The sequence below is a fragment of the Trichomycterus rosablanca genome, chromosome 7 (assembly GCF_030014385.1).
Source record: "Trichomycterus rosablanca isolate fTriRos1 chromosome 7, fTriRos1.hap1, whole genome shotgun sequence".
In the NCBI taxonomy this organism is placed as follows: domain Eukaryota; kingdom Metazoa; phylum Chordata; class Actinopteri; order Siluriformes; family Trichomycteridae; genus Trichomycterus; species Trichomycterus rosablanca.
The window spans coordinates 25,509,870-25,529,531 of NC_085994.1; the positions used below are offsets into that span (position 1 = coordinate 25,509,870).

The window sequence follows — 19,662 nt, forward strand, 5'->3', positions numbered from 1 at the left end:
TGCACTGCACTCGTCAAAGTGTAGGTGACAAGATGCATACGGCATGCTGCCCACGTGTCGGAGGGAGCATGGGTTAGCTTTGTTCTCCTCAATCAGAGCAGGGATCGGCATTGGTGGAGATCACATTTGTGCTGTCCGTTTTACTTTAAATAAATGAGCATCAAATAATCCCGAAAAAGTTCAATATTTGATAATGCTTTGCTATCTTTGGAAAATGAAAGTGCACGGTAAACAGCAGCAACAAAAAATCATAACCACTTCTTACCTGAGCTTCTCTTCTTTAAATTAAGAATTTACCCGTGTGTTGTTCCATTAGGGATAAAATCCACTTTTCCGTAAATGTTTTTTGAATATTTACAGAATATTTACTGCATATTTTGCACAAAGCTCTACTCTGCTACACATCATCCCTACGGAAGCCGAACCATTTCCAGACAACTGAACTACGTCTTTTTTGGTATTAAATCTTAGCCACTTAGTTAGCCACTCCATAGTTGCCTGACTTATTAGTTATTAATGAGGTAGACCTGAATGAGCTTAATGAACGTGGGGAAAATTAGTACAGCGGCACACACTGATAATGGTGGGCCAACGTGGTGTGTGTGTGTGTGTGTGTGTGTGTGCATGTAGCTGCATGCATGTGCCCACCCGCTCATGCGCTTTTGTGCTCTGTTTTAATCATTCTCAAATGGTAAGCTGTGAATCCTAGGCATACTATGGGCATTTTCAATATTGTGTAAAAAGTAATATTGAATATATTGATATTTGTCATATACCGTCCAGCCTTAGGCACAACTGGCTGAGCATGAGGGGAAAAAAAGCTTGCATGGGTTTCTTAATGCTGTTGCAATTGTGGCCTCTGCTGGCTTGTTGAGGCGCCTACACGAGGAATGGTTGATTTTCGGATAGTAGTGTACGATACTGTACTCAAACCAGATTGAAAGAAAAAAAGAGGGAAAATGCAAAAATAGAACACATCTTTAAAAATCTTAAGTTTACTAGTGTTTGTTTATTTAATCATCACAAACTTAAACTTTCATCAGCTGCTTTATCCTGTTCAAGGTCGCGGCAGGCAGAATTACCCCAGTCATGGTGCCAATCCATCACACGGCTCCGACCACCCAGACATAGCCAATAATGTCTGCTTTGCCACCCAGACATAGCCAATAATGTCTGCTTTGGACAGTACTACCACCAAAGAGCATTTTACTTAATTTGGTGTGTAAGTAAGTTATGACTTGAAGATGTGGTTAAAGTAGCCAAAAACCTACTTAAAGCTTCAGTATGTAATCTTTGGGGATAAGAAGACATCTCTAAAAGAAATATGTATTAGACTATATGGCCTAACGTAAACCATGGGCAAAAATACAGAGTTGGCCCTCCTAATCCAGAATAAACCTATGAAAGAACCTAAATTTGTACAAATTTCCTTGGACAAAGAGGTAGGTGCTCTAATCATTCAGTCCCAGAGAAGTTACAAAAATCACTAAAATTCTAACACTGTCATGTGTGTAAGAAGTGCACTTTGTGTGTTGCCATATAAACGCTGCACAAACTAAGCATGTATAGTGAGTGGTACACTAGTAATACCTATAAACCTACAGTATGTCTTAGTTAAAAACATGTTTATAAAGTCTTGGCAATTTGACCTATTTTCTCTTTTGTGTATACTTGAGTACTATTCATTTGAATGCAAATAGGAAAATAACTAAAATGGATAGAATTAATTGAAAACATACAGGTGACATGCTGTCCGTCCACTCTCCATGCCCAGCTTGTAATCTTTTCACAGTCTCCATGTCTTCCAGTACCTTCACAAATTCGCCTACTGCAAACATATTCACCTAGACTCACAGATACATAAATAGAAAGAGCTTTAGCAGAAAGCACAGGGCATCTAGAGGTAAGGCTCTATTGTTAGACAAGCAAGTTCTATAAATATCATATGGCTAAACCTGCCTTGGGATTCGGCTAATCAGTGATACAGAGTGTACAGCCATGTGTTTATCTTAAGGAACAACAGATATGGATGTCTGTTTATGCTCTGTTTGTGACTCACAGATATAATCAAGCTATATAACAGGAAAATAATCACTCCGATTGGAACAGACACCATGCAAACGGCATACAATTGTAAACCTAAAACAGAGCTTTTAGAATAAAGGAACATTGTGTTTGTAAAATGAAAAATGAACTGGAAGCTGCTAGGTCTGCTGCTCACATGGTATAGTATATCATGAATTACACTGAAATCAAATTTAGTTGAGAGGCCTGGGAGGAAACAGAAGATATATTTAATATCCTTGCCCACTTGAGAATAATATGGCAGCAAGAAAACATATGCAGTGTAACCCAGCCTCTCCCACTGAGTGCTATAACAATGATTTCTTCCTTTTTTTCTTAATTTTCAGAGCCCAAAGAAAAACTGAATTACTGCTGTTATTATGAATAACAGCTCTGTGAATATGCTATATACTAAACAGAAGGTGCTAATCTAAAATTACAAAAGTATGTGGACCTGACCATTTGGTTATCCAACCTTCCATTTCAAAACTATGGGCATTAACATGGACTTGCCACTACCCTTTCTGTGATGGCTTTCCACTAGATTTTGGGTGCCTGTGGGAACGTGTAGCCATTTAGTCAAATGAGTATTTGTGAAATCGAGCACTGATGTTGAATGAGAAAACCCTAATTCATTCCAAATGTGTTTAATGGGATTGAGGTTGGAGTTCTTTACAGGTCAAACTATGTCTTTATGGAACATGCTTGGTGCACAAAAGCACAGTTATGGTTAAACGAGAAAAGGGCTATTTCATTCTTTTTTTATTTTATGCATTTTTCTCCCTTTTCCTCCCCATTTTTAGCGCGTCCAATTTTTACCCGATTGCGTTACGCTTCCTCTCTACTGGTGCTGACCCCCGCCTCTGATTGAGGAGAGTGAACTGACACATGCCCCCGCCGACACGTAAGCAGTACCCGACTGCAGCTTTTCACCTGCACGAGGAGAGTTCTAATGCCAATCAGTAATGAGGGCAGAATGATTGTCTTAAAAATACACTGTAAAATCCTAAATTAACTGCATCTTTCAAAATGCATGCTGATTTTGTGACCTGCAAAGTGACACATCCCACCAGTAGATGATGTTACACATATTTACACATGATCCTAAAATGTACAAAAAAATAATTAAGAAAATTAAGCATGAGGAGGAAATTTAATGAAAGTGAAAAGAAGTTTGTGCTTCAGGAAGAGAAACCGGTGCGTCTCTTGTGTTATGAGGCCGTGTCTGTGGTAAAGTAGAACAATGTAAATGCAGAATTCAGCCTCCAAGAAAAACAGCAATGTGACTGCAATCACAGCAGGATACGTTACAATCGGCCCTTTGAGGGCCACCAAAATGCTGATGTGGCCCTCGGTGAAAATGAGTTTGACACCCCTGCTCTACTCTGTGCAGTTATGAGGTCCCTATCCTGCTCCCAGCATCCCTGGATGAACAACAGCCAAACGTTGTTTATATAGCCACCCAGCCCGATGGCAGGGCTGAGATCCGATATGATGTATTCGAAATCCCAGCTCTGGTTTGCTAGCGTATTTTACCGCTGCGCCACCTGAGCGGCCTGGCCATGTTATTCTTATATATTTTTATTTTTATTTTATATACCTGTTAGCAATGGGTGTGACTAAAACACCAGAACTCATTACAAGGCTCGACACACTGTACATCCTCAATATACTGAGTCACACACCTGATCTGCCATTTACTTTCTATCACTATTTGTCTATTTCATTACATACTGCATTAGCTAATTTTGCAAAACTATGCCAATTTCAAACTGCATCATGTTTTATTTTTAGCAAAGTCATAAAAGGTTGCATGAAAATCAAACTTATGTAATTGAGTCTAAATCTGCTTACCTTAGTCAGGGCGCCTGGATGAAAGGTCCAGCGTATATTGTTGCTGTACTGCACTCTGACATCCCCTCGATCTGTTATCCTATGCACTGTCCCGATTCTGCAGATGTACTATAGAAAACATCCCAGAAAACTTTATTTAAGAGGTTCCTGTGAAATTCTGCCAATTGTTTTTTTCAGATTTCTTTAAAATTAATATACAACCCCAAATCAGAAAAAGTTGGGACAGTATGGAGAATGCAAATAAAATAAAAACATGTTCTGCAGACAGATATTTCATGTTTTGTCTGCTCAACTTCATTTAATTTGTTAGTACACATCCATTCTTGCATTTCAGGCTTGCAACACATTCCAAAAAAAGCTGGGACGGGGACAATTTAGGGCTAGTAATGAGGTGAAAAAACGAAATAATGATGTGATTCCAAACAGGTGATGTCAACAGGTGATTGTAATCATGGTTTGGTACAAAAGCAGCATCCAGGAAAGGCTGAGACTTTGATGAGCAAAGATGATCAGAGGATCTCCAGTTTGTCAATAAATGCGGAAAAAAAAAAATTATTGAAATGTTTAAAAACAATGAACCTCAAAGAAAGATTGAAAGGGATTTGCATATTTCTCCCTCTACAGTCCATAATATCATTAAACCATTCAAGGAATCAGGAGGAAATTTAGTGTGTAAAGGCCAAGGGCACAAGCCTAAGTAGAACACCCGTGATCTTCGATCCCTCTGACGGCACTGCATCAAGCACCGCCACTCAACAATAGCTGATATAACCACATGAGCAAGAGATTACTTTGGAAAACCTTTGTCAAGCACTACAATACAGAGTTACATGCACAAATGCAACTTAAAACTTTACTGTGCAAAAAAGAAGCCCTATGTTAACCATGTCCAGAATCAACAGCATCAACTTCTCTGGGCTCGGAGGCATCTAGGATGGACTATCACACAGTGGAAACATGTATTGTGGTCAGATGAATCAGCATTTCAGGTCTTTTTTGGAAAAAATGGACGCCGTGTGCTCTAGACCAAAGATGAAAAGGACCATCCAGACTGTTATCAGTAACAAGTCCAAAAGTCAGGGTCTGTCATGGTATGAGGCTGTGTCAGTGCCCTTGGCAAAGGTCATTTGCACTTCTGTGATGGCAGCATCAATGCAGAAAAGTACATTAAGATCTTAGCGCAACATATGCTGCCTTCAAGACGTCATCTTTTCCAGGGACGTTCATGCATTTTTCAACAAGACAATAGAGAATGTGTGGAGAATTTTGAAACGAAAAATGCAACAGCTATGACCCCGTACTGTTGCACAGCTTAAGACGTGTTTGCAGGAAGAATGGGACAAAATAAAAGCTGAAACACTAAATCGCTTGGTATCCTCTGTGCCAAAATGTCTTTTAAGTGTGGTGAAAAGGAATGGCAACTTTACAAAGTGGTAAAAGCTTTACTGTCCCAACTTTTTTTTAATTGTGTTGCAGGCCTAAAATGCAGGAATGGATGTTTATTAATAAATGAAATGAAGTTGAGCAGATAAAACGTGAAATATCTCAGGTTCATCCTGTCTGCAATCAAATAAAAGTCAATGTAAGAAACTCTGTGTTTTTTATTATTTGCGTGCATATTTTCATGCTGTCCCAACTTTTCTGATTTGGGGTTGTATAAAAAAATTAATACTTTTGTATGTGGTCTTAGTTTTTTCATGCACACACAGACAAAACATATTTGTAACATCTCTTTAACATTAATAAGTAGGCATGAAATCAAACTGTGCAGGCCCCAGACATTCCTGGAGTTGTAAATTTCATATAATTTTATACAACTCTAAGGAACGGATATGTCTGGAACACCTGGAGTCAATAATTAGAATGGATGCCACACACTTTTGGCCATATAGTGTATTTACCCCCTAAGCTAAAACAGTTATTCAGTCATTTAGTATTACACTGTCCAACCACATAAACTAGTACTAAACACAACTTCAATGTGTTGTCTTTATTGTTTTCGCCAGTAAAAAATGCCTTGGTAACATCTTTTTAACATTTAAATGACCAGAATATATTAGCATGCTTAAATTTTTATCAATTTCAAACACCCTGGTAAACGCCCATCTTTCCATAATAGCAATCTACACAAATAAGATTTGACCTGTCAATTTTGTCAAATATCTAAACATTTGTGTGGTCCTGTAAGCAGCATGCTTAAATAACTTAAGTGTTTTCTGATGTTGAAAGTTTATGTTTTGGAAGTTTTTAGTAGGTCTTCGGTTTTTTGGTTTTTTTATATATATATTTTCTTTATGCATTTTCTCCCCTTTTTCTCCCCTTTTTAGCGCGTCCAATTGCCCGATTGCATCCTGCTTCCTCTCCACCAATGCCGATCCCTGCTCTGATTGAGGAGAACAAAGCTAACCCACGCCCCCTCCGTCACGTGGGCAGCATGCCGTATGCATTTTATCACCTGCACTTTGACGAGTGCAGTGCAGCTCAGCGTTGTGTAAGAAGAGGACACACACTGAGAGCACTCTTTTCTCATCTCTGTGCAGGCACAATCAATCAGCCAGCAGAGACCCCATCCGGCTTAGTCCTGCCCATATCTGAACAACAGGCCAATCATTGTTTATGTGGCCGGTAGCTGCCGGTAGGCAGAGCTGAGATTCGATACGATACGATATATCCGAGATCCCAGCTCTGGTTCCAGCGTGTGTTTTAACCACTGCGCCACATGAGTGGCAGTAGGTCTTTGTTTTAAAAGACTTTTCCACTGCAGTAAAAATTGGATTTAAATACCAACCCAATACATTTCAATCAGCCATTCAAGAATAGTTCAGGAATATCTTTTAAAAAATGAACTAAATTTTAAATGCTATATGCAGCAACTAAATATGAATCCATTTTGTTTTTGGATGATTGCGACTCTTATTAGGGTTATTTACCTCGGCCATTTTAGGATTCCAGCCTCCGTGGCCCTCCTGCATCTGCCTGAGGATGTCCACCTCCAGCAGACATTTTACCTTATCGCCCTGTTGGAACGTGTGACCGTCTGAGCTCTCCTGTCGCTGCAGCTCTGCATGTTCACCTAATCAGAAATGTAGAGCATCTTCAGTGCGTGTACATAGGTCAACATCAGTACTACCTGAACAAAGCAGCCACTTTCTGACCCTGACACCTGAAAATGTTCTGGGCCAAATAATAATTAACAATAAATAATAAAACACTGTAAAATAATTTACCACACAGGCCACCTGTAATTCCAATTCATACCACCGCTTTATCTAGATATCTAGTATCTAAAACAAGTTTTCCCTTTAATCAGTGGGCACAATGCAGTAACACACCCCGAGCAGGACGCCAATCCATCGCGAGGCCTCAACCATCCCTGCACCTCAGACACAGCCAATCATGTCTGTATGTAGATGTCCAACTGCCTGATAGCACCACTGAGGATTTACTCTGGATCCTGGTGGTAGTGAGCTAGAACTATTTATCGTGGCACCACCCAAGAGCCCAGCATCAGTAATATAGTTGCTATTTGTCACATAGTGAGCCAGTTATTAAGTTGCCATTCTTTGCATGGGCCTTCAGTATTGATGTTGTTCTTTTTCATATAGAGGCATCTTTAATGTAGATGCTATTTGTCACACAGGGTAACTGTAATGTACAGAAAGTACATTATAAGTTATGCATTTTTAATACTTCTCATACAGGGAGTAGTAATGTGGGTGATATGACTTGCATTAGACACTGTAGGTATGATAGTCCTCACACAGGGCACCAATAATATGAGTGATATTCTTTATGTACAGGCCAATGGATTATTTATTAATTAGTGTTTAATTATATACCTAGCCTAAAAGTAATAGATTGAGTAAATATTTCTGTAATAAATGTTTTACAAATCCCCAATTATTTAAACACAGTTTCACATTACTTCAATGACATTTAGAGCCCAAATCGTATATACTATTGCCACAACAGCAAGTAATACACTATATATAGCATGTAGGTGCTGTGCTCTAACCCTGCAAAGGTGTATTGCTTTTTTGTTTTATTTACGCAACTGTTATAATTAAATGAGTACCCAAATCAACAACAATTCAAGAACTTAAAGTGTACTGTTGCCCCAATTTTTTGCATTCACACCTAGCTTAGGCAGGTGCTCCTTGTAGTAGTAGCCTCCTTGGCCATCACAGACATATTTGAGGTCCACCTTGCCCTTATGACCCATCCTATAGACGTTGGTCGTGCCACTGGACCAGGTGACACTGGCCACACTACGTCCTGATTCTTGATCCCAGCCACGGATATCAACCACCTTCCCAATTTTCCCCTCTCCTCCTGCTCATTAAAAAAAACAACAGAGAAACAGATAGACCAGAAGGTAGTGATCTCAGCACAGCGTTACATGTGTCTATAGGATTGAAGGGTTAAAATAACCAAGACATCAAATCTACAAAGCTCAATTTTCTTTAAGACTAATAATTAAAAATGGAAATTCACAGAATTATACACCAATCAGGCATAACATTATGGCCACCTTCCTAATACTGTGTTGGTCCCCCTTTTGCTGCCAAAACAGCCCTGACCCGTTGAGGCTTTCTATCAGAACCAGCATTAACTTCTTCAGCAATTTCAGCTACAGTAGCTCGTCTGTTGGATCGGACCACACAGGCCAGCATTCGCTCCACACATGCATCAATGAGCTTTGGCTGCCCATGACTCTGTCGCCGGTTTACCACTGTTCCTTCCTTGGACCACTTTTGATAGATACTGACCACTGCAGGCCGGGAACACCCCACAAGAGCTGCAGTTTTGGAGATGCTCTGACCCAGTCGTCTAGCCATCACAATTTGGCTCTTGTCAAAATCACTCTCATCCTTGCGCTTGCCCATTTTACCTGCTTCTAACACATCAACTTTGAGGATAAAATGTTCACTTGCTGCCTAATATATCCCACCCACTAATAGGTGCTGTGATGAAGAGATAATCAGTGTTATTCACTTCAACTGTCAGTGGTCATAATGTTATGCCTAGTCGGTGTAAGTCAGGGTAGGTAATCGAAATACAGTGTATGGCCAGTATGTGGACACCTTACCAAGAGCTTGTTTAACATTCTATTCCAAAACCATGTGCATTACTATACGGTCATTATTCCCTTCCCCAGCTCTTTTGCAGCTAATACAGTCTCCACTCAGAAAAAAATCAGTGGCAAGTTGTAACCAATCAGTCAAAAGAGCACTGGTAATGTCAAGCAGTGATTTTGAAACAGAAGACAATTTGGAAAACAATTCCAAATATGTTCAGTGAATCTGAGGTCAGGGCTATGTGTACACCGCAGAAGTTCCGGGAGCTGTGAATGTCATATGATTTTATATACCAATAAGCAAAGTGGCTGGAACACCTGAACTCAATAATTAGGGGTGTCCATATACTGTTGGCCATATAGGGTGTGTTCGAAAACTTAGTGAGCTGCCTTGCTGTCTTACTGCCTACATAGCCAGCTGCCTAAGTAGAGAGGATTCTAATAAGTCATTGACTTATAAGGCAGAATATTCAAACGCGCTACTTTGCGATCAGTTTTCGCATACTAAGCTAACGCAGTTAGCCTCATGCCATTCAAACCAATGGGATGGGGTAGCACAACATGCTAGCATTTCAACTAACATCTCCCTCCGTGTACCAAAAATGGTTAAATTCGCTGACAAGCCCGAATTTGCAAATAAATGACACTTATGCAAGTTTATACAAATTAAAAATTTATAATAATTTATTTACATTTGAAAATAACTTGTTTCTCTGCACCGTCTGCCATGTTTTAATTTTTTTGTAAGAAAAGTTGTGCTGCACTGAATGCTGGAATCGCCTTCACCGTTAAGGCAGCATCGGATGCTCCCTTGTTCTTCTGTCAAAATATCGTTCAGATTTAAGGTGACTTAGTAGACAGCATATTAAGGCATCTAAAAATTCAAACAGCCTACTTCTCGGGAGCGCGTGTAAGATAACGTAAAATGCTATCTATGTAGAGAGCTCACTAGGTTTTCGAACACACCCAGTGTGTTTTAACTGCTAAGCTACTACAGTTATTAAGACTTTTAGCATTGAGTAGTCCAACCACAGTTGACTACTATTAAACACAACTATACACATGTACAAGCATTTAAAATCTTAAAAAATACATTGAACTAACTAGAACCTTAGCACTAAATGTAGTTAAGAACCTATTAGAATGTAAAAAGGCACTGAATATCCTGGTTAACAAAAAAAAGCACAGGAAAAGTTATTTTTTTTATAGTTATTTTTTTCACACACTGTAAGATAGCTCAATTGTCACCAGCAGCCCCCAGGCACATTTTACAAGCACAACATGGGCATTTTGACTCATTCAGCATCAAAGTCATTATTAAAGAAAAAAAAACAGAGAGAAAAAGAGATAAAAGTACTCTTCATACTGTCTAGTAATACCCACAAGAAAATGATAGCTATTCTTTTCTCACAGTAAATAAACAGTAAGCATGGAGCTGTGTCAAAATCATTTCCCAGTAAAGACAGAAATGTCAACTAATGATTTAATAATAATCACTAATAGCCTTCATTCCTGTACAGTTTACTAAAGCTAAATTTAGTCTTTTTAGACTTGTAGTCTTTGGCACCCGAAGCAAATGTTTGTTGGGAGTAAACAGCCAGAGATCTATGAACAGAAGGACATGCCTTTTTTGGTAAGACGTCTGTTACTCAGACGCCACCAGTCACTTTAAGGGATAATTAAAAGTTTTGGCTCAACCGCAAGACAACATCCTTTAACCTTAAGCTTCCTTAATAAGCAAAGTCCGCTAAAGCAGCAGTATGCTGGCACAATAATTTTTTCATGGCTAAATTCAGAGCTGGCAATTTAAATCAGAAATGTCCATTCAAATAATACAACCCCAAATCAGAAAAAGTTGGGACAGTATGGAAAATGCAAATAAAATAAAAATACAGTGTTCCTTACATTTACTTTGACTTTAATTTGATTGCAGACAGTTTGATGTCTGATTCATGTTTTGTCTGCTTAACTTCATTTCATTTGTTAATATACCTCCATTCCTGCACTTGAGGCCTCCAAAAAAAGTTGGGACGGGGGCAATTTAGGGCTAGTAATGCGGTGGAAAAAAGCAAACAGGTGATATAAACATGTGATCATGATTTGGCCAACAGCTGATATAACCACATGGGTGAGGGACCTTTGTTAAGCACTACAATCTGGAGTTACATGAACAAATGCCACTTAAAACTTCACTGTGCAAAAAAGTCCAAAGCGACGTCAACTTCTCTGGGCTCGGAGGCATCTAGGTTGGACCGTCACATAGTGGAACTGTGTATTGTGGTCAGATGAATCAGCATTCCAGGTCTTTTTTGGAAAAAATGAACGCCATGTGCTCCTGATCAAAGACGAAAAGGACCATTATCAGACTGTTATCAGCAACAAGTCCAAAAGCCAGGGTCTGTTATGGATGGGGCTGTGTCAGTGCCCTTGGCAAAGGTCATTTACACTTCTGTGATGGCAGCATTAATGAAGAAAAGTACATTGAGATCTTAGAGCAACATATGCCTTCAAGATGTCATCTTTTCCAGGGACGTCCATGCATTTTTCAACAAGACAATGCAAAACCACATGCTGCACACATTACAAAGGCATGGCTCATACTGTCTGCAAACAAATAAAAGTCTGTGTTTTTTTTATTATTTGCGTTTTCCATACTGTCCCAACTTTTTTTCTGATTTGGAGTTGTACATCAATAAAGACCTAGGCAAAAATTATGCTTATTCTGACTTATTAAGAATTGCCAATCTAGCTTTTGCAACCTTTTACATCTAAGGTTGACAGGTCTTACCTGGGAAGAGCGCTTGAGTAGTGAGATTTTGTTTTTTCATTTTATATTGAAAGTATAAAATAAGCTTTTTTACAAAACATAATACATAGTGTGACAGAATTAAAGTCCTTTATGAAAGAGCTTTTCAGACACTGTAATTCTGCTGCACTTCACACCAGCTTTATGCACAGCTTCAGTTACGTAGGCTTAGGTGTTCTTTGAAGCATGTATCACATAATGCTCATCTTTTAAGACTGAGTGGTAGCATAATGCGTCAAAAATATTTGTATCAAAGCAAATCCAGTAAAGGAAAACTACGGCACATCTGAAGGTGATACAGTGTGAAGTGCTTGAATTAATTTATTGAATATGAAATATAAAAGATACTGCTTACTGTCAGTCAATTTAAAGCAAGGGAAATGTGTTTCTTAAAGTGTAAATAAAGAAAAAAAAAAATAGAGAAGACACACCCAACCTTTTGGAATTCTCATAATTATGCTTGCTTCCACTTACCGTCTTGGTTTCCCCAATCCCAGTCAGGTCCACGTACAACCTTCACGCCCTGAAAGATTCCCTTAAGGATGATCCGCGACAGATTCTGCCTCGGTGTCAAGCTTACTCTAAATTTGGGAGAGAAAAGGCACTTAGACTTCTAATACTGTCCAAATATAACCTCTAGGTGGGTCTTTTTCTGCTCCTTTTCACATCAGTTACATAAAGCAAGTTTACCTCGTATTCACATGATAAGGGAAAAAAGATAAGAGCAAATCATAAACTAAAATGTCCCAAAAATGACTTTTATATTGTATAAAACCTGATACACCAATAAGTTTAACAATATGATTAACAGATACAGCTCTCTAAAAAACAGAAGAAAAAAAAAAACATTTTAACCACACAGTATTAAATGAATTTTTTTCACCCCATTTTCATTTTCATATAGTTTGACAAGTTTGGTGTGGAGAAATTGTGGGATAAATTAAAACAGCAATTCTGAGTCAGGCCAACCAATGTTCCGTTGAATGAATGGGCAACAGACAAGATCTCAGAGGGGAGGTTACTTCTTATTCATGGTTATATTTTTTTTAAATGGAATGTTCAACAGGCCGTGGGTCATTTATTACCGGTGTGATATTGACAATCACACTCTGAAAGATGTTTTATTTAAAAAAAAATAAATAAATGAATTATCTTTTAATAACATTCGTCTGTTCCTCTTGACGCATTTCACACGTACCTATTTCAGTAAAGACATACAATTTTATTTTCCCGCCTTTAACCTCTGCAATAGAGGGTTATGAGCATTGCTCAAGAGCCTAACCATGGCACCCTGACAGTGTCAGGTTTGAACCTGACAATTACTAGTCCAGTACCTTAATGATCTACCACTGCAATGGTTAGGTGTCCACAAACATGAATTTGTGATATCGGTCTTGGGAGTCCAGTATTTTCTGCAATTTTTCTTAGAAAAAGTGTTGAAATTATTCACACTGGTCTTAACAGGGGTGTGCATAATTATATCAATTTTTTTTTTTTATCCAGTCTTAATATTCATATGGGGCTGCTAACATCCTGTCCACCTTTAAAAGTGCATACCATGGTCATGGTACCTGGGCAGTGCAGCAATGAAAGTAGATTGCCTTGAATCACATTTTCTCCTACATTATGTTGATGGCTGGGCATGTCTGCATTATTTACCTATAAATGCACTGTAGGACAACAACAAACTGGCAAAGACTTGCTGCCAGATGCTGCACTACAATGACCTACAAATTATATTACATTGCACATAATTATTATTATTACACTAAACCTTTTTTAGCTACACTATATGGCTAAAAAATGGACACCTTACCATGAGCTTGTCGAGCAGTTAATTCCAAAAACATGGCTAATAATATGAAGTTGGCCTTTAATTGGTGCTAAAATTGCCTTCATTTATCTGAGAAGGCTGCCCACGAAAATGTTACGAAAGAGTTTGTCTGCTGAAATTTCTGCCCATCTAGACAAAATGCCATTTGTGATGCCAAACAGTGACGGATTTAAAAAGGCCTGGCTCGCAATCAATGTGTCAATTTGTCCCAATAAGGGTTGGGGTGAGCAATATGTGCTTGCCTTGAGGTTACATTACACTAAACCTGTCCAACCATTTCAGCATTGTCTCAATTTCATAATCATTATCACATAAACAATACCCCTACTGGTTGGAGATGACCGCAGGCTACCACCTCTTGTCCAACATGTATGAAGAGACACACTATGCTCTTTGCATTCCAGACACAAGGTATCACAAAGGTCACAATAGCAAAAATAGCATCTGGCCATTCCTAACTGAGAGGAAACCAAGACACAGCACCTGGCCAATCTGGTGACTTGAGACACAAACCCTGGTCTCTGCAGTGGTTGGCTAGAGCATTAGACCCCTGCACCACACATGTGCCCTCATTATTTTGATCTTACAATAATGACTTGTCAAACATTTACATTTTTAGCATTTAGCATATGCTTTTATCCAAAGCTGTTGTAGGCAGTTGTACCATGTCTTTAATATCCCTACACATTATAGATATGAAGTTCTAGGCACAATGTATGCTGCACAGGGCAGGGCTACTTTTAGTTCCTAAAAGCATTCTTATACATCCACAACTATGGAATAATCTCCCCGAAACAGTAAAATTTTTAGGTCCAGATTAAAAACATACTTACTACTGCCAAAATGATATGATGTAAATGTGCATAGCGGTTATTATAATTCAAACACAAGCCTTGTGTTTCTCATATGTCTTTCATTCTGTGTGTGTATAAACAATACATTTGTGCAATTCTAGATCTGTTCCAAAATCCAAAATAATTTCCAGAACTTGAACAGAACCCTTCACATCTCAATATAAAACATATGCAGCACAAAAAACGTTATATGTGTAATGACAAAGATACTGTTATGACAACAAAAGCTAGAATTTATAGCTAGCTCTTCCAGACTGTTGCAAATACCTTAAAAACATGCTTACGCTACGTCATAGACGAGAAAGCCAGTACATACCTTATAGTAAAGATCTGATCTGTTCTTGGTGCAAAGGAACTGCCTATTCCCATACTCTCTCCACAGGCCTAGCATGAAAATTCACCTCAGCTACACCAAATCCAATACATGAATTTAGATATATCAGTCAAATAAGGCAAAGAAACTGGTTATTGCCCAACATCAATTACATTTGGCAGAAAGAGCGTTTCTCCGCCAAAATGTCTTTTAAAAGTCAACAATGGTTAAATGGAGAGAAGAGATGAGGTTTCTCAGTCCTTTGTTCATGTCTTCTGTCCTCTCTGTGTGCTTCCTAGAATATGGTTGTTCTTTTTCTTTTAAGACTTAAGTGCAAATCTCTAGTTAGGCTAACCTTCTGTTGGCCTAGCTAAGTTGTCTGTTTAAAGGCTATGACAAGGTATAATCCCCCAGACACTGTGTATGTGCATGTGGAGAAAAGATCAAGTGTTGGAGGTAATCCCCAGACACCAGCTCAGTTTGGATCATTATATCACATGGATACAGCACAATGTCTTACTATTTAGTGACATTCCAGAATTTATATTAAGTGTTTTTTTAAAAGAAGTAATTTCTCCTGTTGTTGCATATTTGCCACAACCAGATAATTACATAAAGAAAAATAAAGTAAAACATTTAGTTAAACACAGTTTTAAGAGACAAAGTTATCACTCCTTACGGTTATCTAATTAACCAACTAATCAAATACAACCCCAAATCAGTTGGGACAGCATGGAAAATTCAAATGAAATAAAATTTCTTTACATTTACTTTGACTTTTATTTGATTGAGACAGTTTGAACCCAAGATATTTCATGTTTTGTCTGCTCAACTTCATTTCATTTATTAATTAACATCCATTCTTGCATTTCAGGCCTGCAACACATTTAAAAAAAAAGTTGGGACGGGGCAATTTAGGGCTAGTAATGAAGTGAAAAACTAAATAATGCTGTGATTCCAAACAGTTGATGCCAACAGCTGATTGTAATCATGATAAGCAAAGATGGCCAGAGGATCTCCAGTTTGTCAACAAATGTGTGAGAAAATTATTGAAATGTTTAAAAACAATGTACCTCAAAAAAAGATTGGAAAGGGATTTGCATATTTCTCTTTTGCATATTTTACCTTTGTCAGGCACTACAATACAGAGTTACATACACAAATGCCACTTAAAACTTTACTGTGCAAAAAAGAAGCCTTATGTTAACCATGTCCAGAAGCGGCGTCGACTTCTCTGGGCTCGGAGGCACCTTGGATGGACCATCACACTGTGGAAACGTGTATTGTGGTCAGACGAATCAGCATTCCAGGTCTTTTTTGGAAAAAACGGACACCATGTCCTCCGGACCAAAGACAAAAAACCCCCATCCAGACTGTTATCAGCAGCAAGTCCAAAAGCCAGGGTCTGTCATGGTATGGGGCTGTATGCGTGCCCTTGGCAAAGGTCATTTACACTTCTGTGATGGCAGCATTAATACAGAAAAGTACATTGAGATCTTAGAGCAACATATGCTGCATTCAAGCAAAGCAAAACCACATGCTGCACACATTACAAAGGCATGGCTGTGGAAGAAGAGGGTACGGGGACTGGACTGGCCTGCCTGCAGTCCTGACCTGTCCCCAATATAGAATGTGTGGAGAATTTTAAAACAAAAAATGCGACAACGACGACCCCGTACTGTTGCACATCTTAAGACGTGTTTGCAGGAAGAAATATTAAATCGCTTGGTATCCTCGGTGCCAAAACGTCTTTTAAGTGTGGTGAAAAGGAATGGCAAAATTACAAAGTGATAAATACTTTACCGTCCCTACTTTTTTTGGAATGTGTTGCAGGCCTGAAATGCAGGAATGGGTGTTTATGAATAAATGAAATTAAGTTGAGCAGACAAAACATGAAATATTTGTCTGCAGTGAAATAATAGTCAAAGTAAATGTAAAAAACTCTGTTTTATATTTGCATTTTCCATGCTGTCCCAACTTTTTCTGATTTGGGGTTGTAGAATTGGTAATACAGTGTAGCTAATTGAAAGACAGCAGGCATGTAGAATTTAAACTACCCGAGCCTTCCTAGGACTTAACCTGTAATATAACTTAAAATTAAATGTTCAAAGATCTTCCCTGTATTTTTCTCCTTGAGCCGTGTGCTAGGCAGATAAAGATCAGCTCCCTGTTAACCCACTGACATAAATGCAATTATCTTCAATTTAACTCAATTGACTTAAATCCACTGCTGTCCACAGAGGCTACCTCACGTTACCGTTAAGTGCATGCCGAATCATTCTGTTAGCTACAGCATGCACAGCACTGATGTGCAATTAACTCACATTGTTTCTTCCTCTTACGTTAAACTTTATACCTCCCTAGGGATTTCGGGTGGCACAGTAGTCTGTTACGCTAGCCCACCACTACTGAAATCCTGGTTCAAACCTCAGGAGTGCCATTGACCAACCAGCCATTTACACAGACATGACTGGCTGTGTCTGAAGGGATAGGGGGCCAAAGCCATGCAATGTATTGGCGCCCTGTCCAGGGCATTCCTGCCTTGAACTTACTGTTTCCTTGTGAAACCAGAACCGTCACGACCCTGACCAGGATATAACAGTTGATGAAAATGAAATTTTAATGTCAATGACACAAAACTAGGCTTTATATTCCATCCATCAACAAGATACAGAACAAGCACATGATGTGATACATGATATGTAAGCCAAAAGTATGAGGACACCTAATTGACCTTAGGTGTTTTAGTATGTATTTAAAATGGTTTTATAAAGTAGGTCTGGGGGACCACTTTTGTGGGAAAACTGGAACTCTGATTGCAATCCTGTGCTTAGGAATTTACATGTTTATTTCCTTTGATTGCATTGGAACACAAAAAAGTTGAGGAAAAAAGTGAGATTTAATATCATTCCACACAGAACTCCAGAATTGGACTAGACTTTTTTATTGTACCAAAATTATTCACCTTCTCAAAATTTAAGGAACAGTTAACAAACTTTAGTTTGTACTTGGGCTGGGCAGTATGACGGTACATTCGGTATACTGTCTTTGATTTCTCATACCGCATGGATTTGTCACATACCGCCATACCGTAACACAGTTAATTTTAACAGCTGTAGACTTCAAAAAGCAGGAAATCATATAATATTGCTTCCGCTAAAAACGCTATGGAGCGCCATGCAGATTTCCTCAATATGATGAAAAAAATAAACAAAAACAGATGGAGGATGAAGAGAGGGAGACCAAATAAGCACCAGAAGAACCTGCCAAAGAAACGAGGCGTGTCGGCAGTTAAGAACAGACTAAAACACTATATACTGTATGGTTTGTCGAGCCACGGCTGTTACAAACAATGACATTACGAACACAGTAACAATCCACATCTACAAGGACATGATTTCTCTATAGACAGTCGAGAAAGAAGCTTTCAGAGCAAAAATTTTAACTCTGGATTCCAGGTTTGTCTTACGAGGCAAAAATACTCTATGTTAGTCGCTATTTTAACGTTATAAGTTAACTGGAAGCATAGATATATAAAGTTGTCCACTTGTCTACAACAGACCTGTGGTCAAGTTGTACAGTGCAGTTTGCAAACGTTGTTTTATTTGTTAAATGGAGATTAAATATTTAAATATTTAATAAACAATAAAAATGCAGACTATTCTATCATATATTGTGTCATTTCGTGGGGCCAAGCAAAGCTTATAGTACTCAAAACCTTCATTATATACATGGTGAAATTAAAACGTTTTATATTCTATGTACTTATGACAGTAGAATAAGCCACAGACGTATAAAAAGTCCCCGTCATACAAAAAATAACATATTGTGATATACGGTGAAACCGTCAGAATCTTAAAAAAAACCCTGATACAAATTTTTGGTCATACCGCCCAGCCCTAATTTGTACATGAACTCACCTGTGGAAAATAACAAGTGCTGTCCATCCAGTTTAATGGAAGGAAAGTTTATTCAGTGTTTGTGTCTTTGAAGAAAAGAAAGAAGAGCAAAGGATTCTCTAAGAATGTAAATAAAACAAAATTGTGCAAAAGCATGAACAATCTTAGGGCTACCAGTTTATCTCCAGAGAAATGATTGCTCCTGTATCCACTATACAAAACGTCATTAAGTAGTTTACATTCCACCACATTGTAACTGACTTTTCTGGACATGGACAGAAAAGAAAAAATGATGATAGATTGCACCACATAATACAGAACCTTGGCACCCAGATTGCGCAGCGGGATATTCCGCTAGCACACCAGCGCCAAAATTCTGAACTCCTCGGTTCGAAACTCGGCATTGCCACAGGTCGGCTGGGCGCCATCTAGCAGGCATAATTCAGTGCCTGCAGGGAGGGATGACGGAATATGTGGATGGGGTCTTTAAACGCTGTGTAAGGACCCTGATTGGAGGATAGAGGCGCCTGTGCAGAGTGCATGGGTGGAAAAGGGTTCCGTTAACGGCTGCCCGTGGGTCGGAGGAGGCGTGGGCAGCAATGTACCCTCCTGGACTGCAAAAATTCAGGGATCCCCAGTAGCGGAAGACAAATTAACAACACTAAATTGGGAGAAAATGGAAGAAAAACGCATAAAATATATTAAGAAAAGTGATGATAAGTTCACACTATATGCCATCATCTGAATCAATCCGGATGCTATGGTAGCAGACCCAGGAGGATTCCACTGCTGACCAGAGGCTTAAAAACAGATTGTTGTTTACCATGTTTTGTGGACTGAAAAGACCAAAACAGAGGTCACAGAACTAAACAGAACGCAAAATGTGTCCTTAACAAAAAAACACAGTCCTTTTTATCAAACAAGGCAAAAGTTTAAAGATGTTTGGGGTTCCTTTAGCACT

At 38.7% G+C, this 19,662-nt stretch overlaps 1 protein-coding gene across 2 annotated transcripts in view; it reads right to left on the reverse strand.

Annotated features, from left to right (window-relative positions):
* Positions 1–19,662, reverse strand: part of mib2 (MIB E3 ubiquitin protein ligase 2) — a 171,960-nt gene that overhangs the window by 42,605 nt on the left and 109,693 nt on the right. For both annotated transcript variants that reach the window (XM_062999171.1, XM_062999170.1), the window contains exons 4-8: positions 12,276–12,382; positions 8,056–8,250; positions 6,849–6,991; positions 3,919–4,026; positions 1,740–1,844 (exon numbers count right to left, since the gene is read on the reverse strand). In XM_062999171.1, coding sequence (XP_062855241.1) covers positions 1,740–1,844; positions 3,919–4,026; positions 6,849–6,991; positions 8,056–8,250; positions 12,276–12,382 — 658 coding nt within the window. The remainder of the gene's footprint in view (positions 1–1,739; positions 1,845–3,918; positions 4,027–6,848; positions 6,992–8,055; positions 8,251–12,275; positions 12,383–19,662) is intronic.